Source organism: Perkinsus marinus (genome assembly GCF_000006405.1).
Source record: "Perkinsus marinus ATCC 50983 genomic scaffold scf_1104296944428, whole genome shotgun sequence".
Lineage (NCBI taxonomy): Eukaryota > Perkinsozoa > Perkinsida > Perkinsidae > Perkinsus > Perkinsus marinus.
The window spans coordinates 309,130-311,289 of NW_003211397.1; the positions used below are offsets into that span (position 1 = coordinate 309,130).

Below are 2,160 nucleotides of genomic sequence, written 5' to 3' on the forward strand. Positions count from 1 at the left end.
TCCCCAGAGCGAGAGCTATCGAATGGTGTATAGCATGTGATCATAACCTCTCTAGATCGAGCTGGATAATTTGTACGCACGCACGCACAAAGTGTTAGTAAAGTGAGAGAATACGCTCCGCTCGCTTCGCTCGCTCCGCAATTGCCATGCTGATGAGGCATCGTTCTTGTACAGGTCGAAAATAGGACCTGTGACGTGGCCAGTCGTTCCGAACGACTGTGAGCTTCCGAAGCTCAGCTTCGTAGGTCAACGACATATCTATGCCAATGAGCTGTCGCGGTAAGTGCTAGCATAGAATGCTGACTCAGCATTGCTAATCATCCTAGCCTCGCGCTGCCAGCGTGGCGCTAGTAGCATCAATCATTCGAGGTCCTAAGCCTGACATCAAGTAAAGCGGGTCATGCGTGACTTACGGCGCGTAAGTTTTGAGTGTGTGGTACACAGCGGTGCCTTTCTCTCTATTTGTCTCACAAGTTTTGTGATGATCAGTGAGTATCAAGTTCATACTATCAAGTATAGTTTTTAGTGGTTTTTGTTCGGAAACAGTTGATGCCTGAGATCATATACGTAGTCCATCGTCTCGATCCAGCTCAAGAAATACTGTATTGACAATACAGTATTTCTTGAAGGTGTATTTCCACCGGGCCGGTGGAAATCCACAATACAGTATTGTGGATATGCGCTACAACTGTACAATCGTATTTTTCGTCCTTAGCTACGAAGCGTTAAATCCTTAGCCCAAATCAATAAGAGGTTCTTCTGATAATGTTCAACTGCGGCTTAGGCCTACAGCTCGCACATCAAATGCTTCAGCTCAGAAGTGGAAGGAGGAGTATGAGCGTCTTGTGAGAGAACCGGAGGTGTGAACAGTGAGCGGTGATACTGATTCATAGAAGGCCGAGCAAGAGCGGTCGGCACTACGAGAGTAGTGCCAAGCTTTCTCTGAAAAGAAAACTAGTAATAGAACTCGAGATAGTGTGGAGAACATTGTTATTCGTCGATTATCATTCTTCATTGACGGTCTGAAGGACGCCAGTGTACGATGGACTCTCAAGGAAGTGGTTGGAGAACCGAGCGGATTCTCTGAGCTGTTTCTGAGCCGACGATCTTCTTACTTTGTTCGAGTCCAAGCCCATTGCGCATGTGTCTCACTTTCTTATAATGTGGGCATTGATCGGCTCATTCGTATTCGGCGTGAGTGGAATTTATATGGGGAGGTTGTGGAGATGCTGAAGGAACTTTCTTCAGAAAAGCTTTGAAACGAAAGCAGCGATGATGGTGTTTGCATGCTTGATATCATTTCCATGACATTGTAATGGGCATGACATTGTCATAATGACAAGCTGTCATTGACAACTCAAATAGCGCATTAATGCTATGAAATGAGAACTGCCCGAGGCTCATCAGGGCGACGTGCATGGGTCGAGCTGATGATCGCATATCAACAAGATTATACCATACAGGGATAGCGTATCATCCTTCCATAATTGAGTCGCTTAAACATTGTATCTCCAACAGGCTATCCCAAACATTTGATCTCCCGTTGGAAAGCACGTGTAACTTCCCTTTCCCGTCGTAACGGAAAGCAGAATGAGACGGCTAACTTACCATCCATCGGAAGAAGAGAAATAGGGTACGATTGCTGTTCTGAAATACTCGCAGAATAACGAGTGAGCACTTAGAGATAAAAAAAAGGCTATGTCAGAGGAGTAGCAAACCTCAGCAATGAGACTCTCTGGCGTAGTAGGAATTCGCGGTGATGATACTACCACATCTCTGAGCCATATTATTGGTAACTGACTTCTGACCGAGGCGCAATGGTTCAGGTTTGGTCAAGTTGATAACGTAGTCCCCCTTGAGTTGGTGAGTAGGAGTAGTGAAAATATCCATACTGTAAATATCAAAAGGGGTGAACTCAGAACAGAAGAGCTCATGGTCGCCTAGAGCGCCACCAGCACGGAGCAATTCACATAAGAGAGCGCTGCAAACGCGCGAGGGTCCCATCACGGCCTGGCCGTTACGATGGATATGGTAGGTCCAGTTGTCCTTCTCTGGAATAGTTGGGAGCACAGCAGAGCCGCCCTTGAGCTTGGCATCGGCCACCTTGAGCAGATCACTCACATTCAATGCAGTTGTGTTCATGCGATGGTTTAAGGCCTC

At 46.6% G+C, this 2,160-nt stretch overlaps 2 protein-coding genes across 2 annotated transcripts in view; both read right to left on the minus strand.

Moving 5' to 3' along the window:
* The window catches only part of Pmar_PMAR019123 (adenylosuccinate synthetase, putative), a gene marked incomplete at both ends in the record, with an annotated part of 689 nt that extends 645 nt beyond the window's left edge, over nt 1-44 (minus strand). Inside the window, one exon of the mRNA XM_002780179.1 lies at nt 1-44. Within this exon, the coding sequence (XP_002780225.1) occupies nt 1-44 (44 nt within the window).
* A 1,675-nt stretch (nt 45-1,719) lies between these two features.
* On the minus strand, nt 1,720-2,142 carry Pmar_PMAR019124 (hypothetical protein; the record flags this gene model as incomplete). Its single annotated transcript, XM_002780180.1, has 1 exon — nt 1,720-2,142. The coding sequence occupies one exon, from the start codon at nt 2,140-2,142 to the stop codon at nt 1,720-1,722; it is 423 nt and encodes a 140-aa protein (XP_002780226.1).
* Nucleotides 2,143-2,160: the final 18 nt, after the last annotated feature.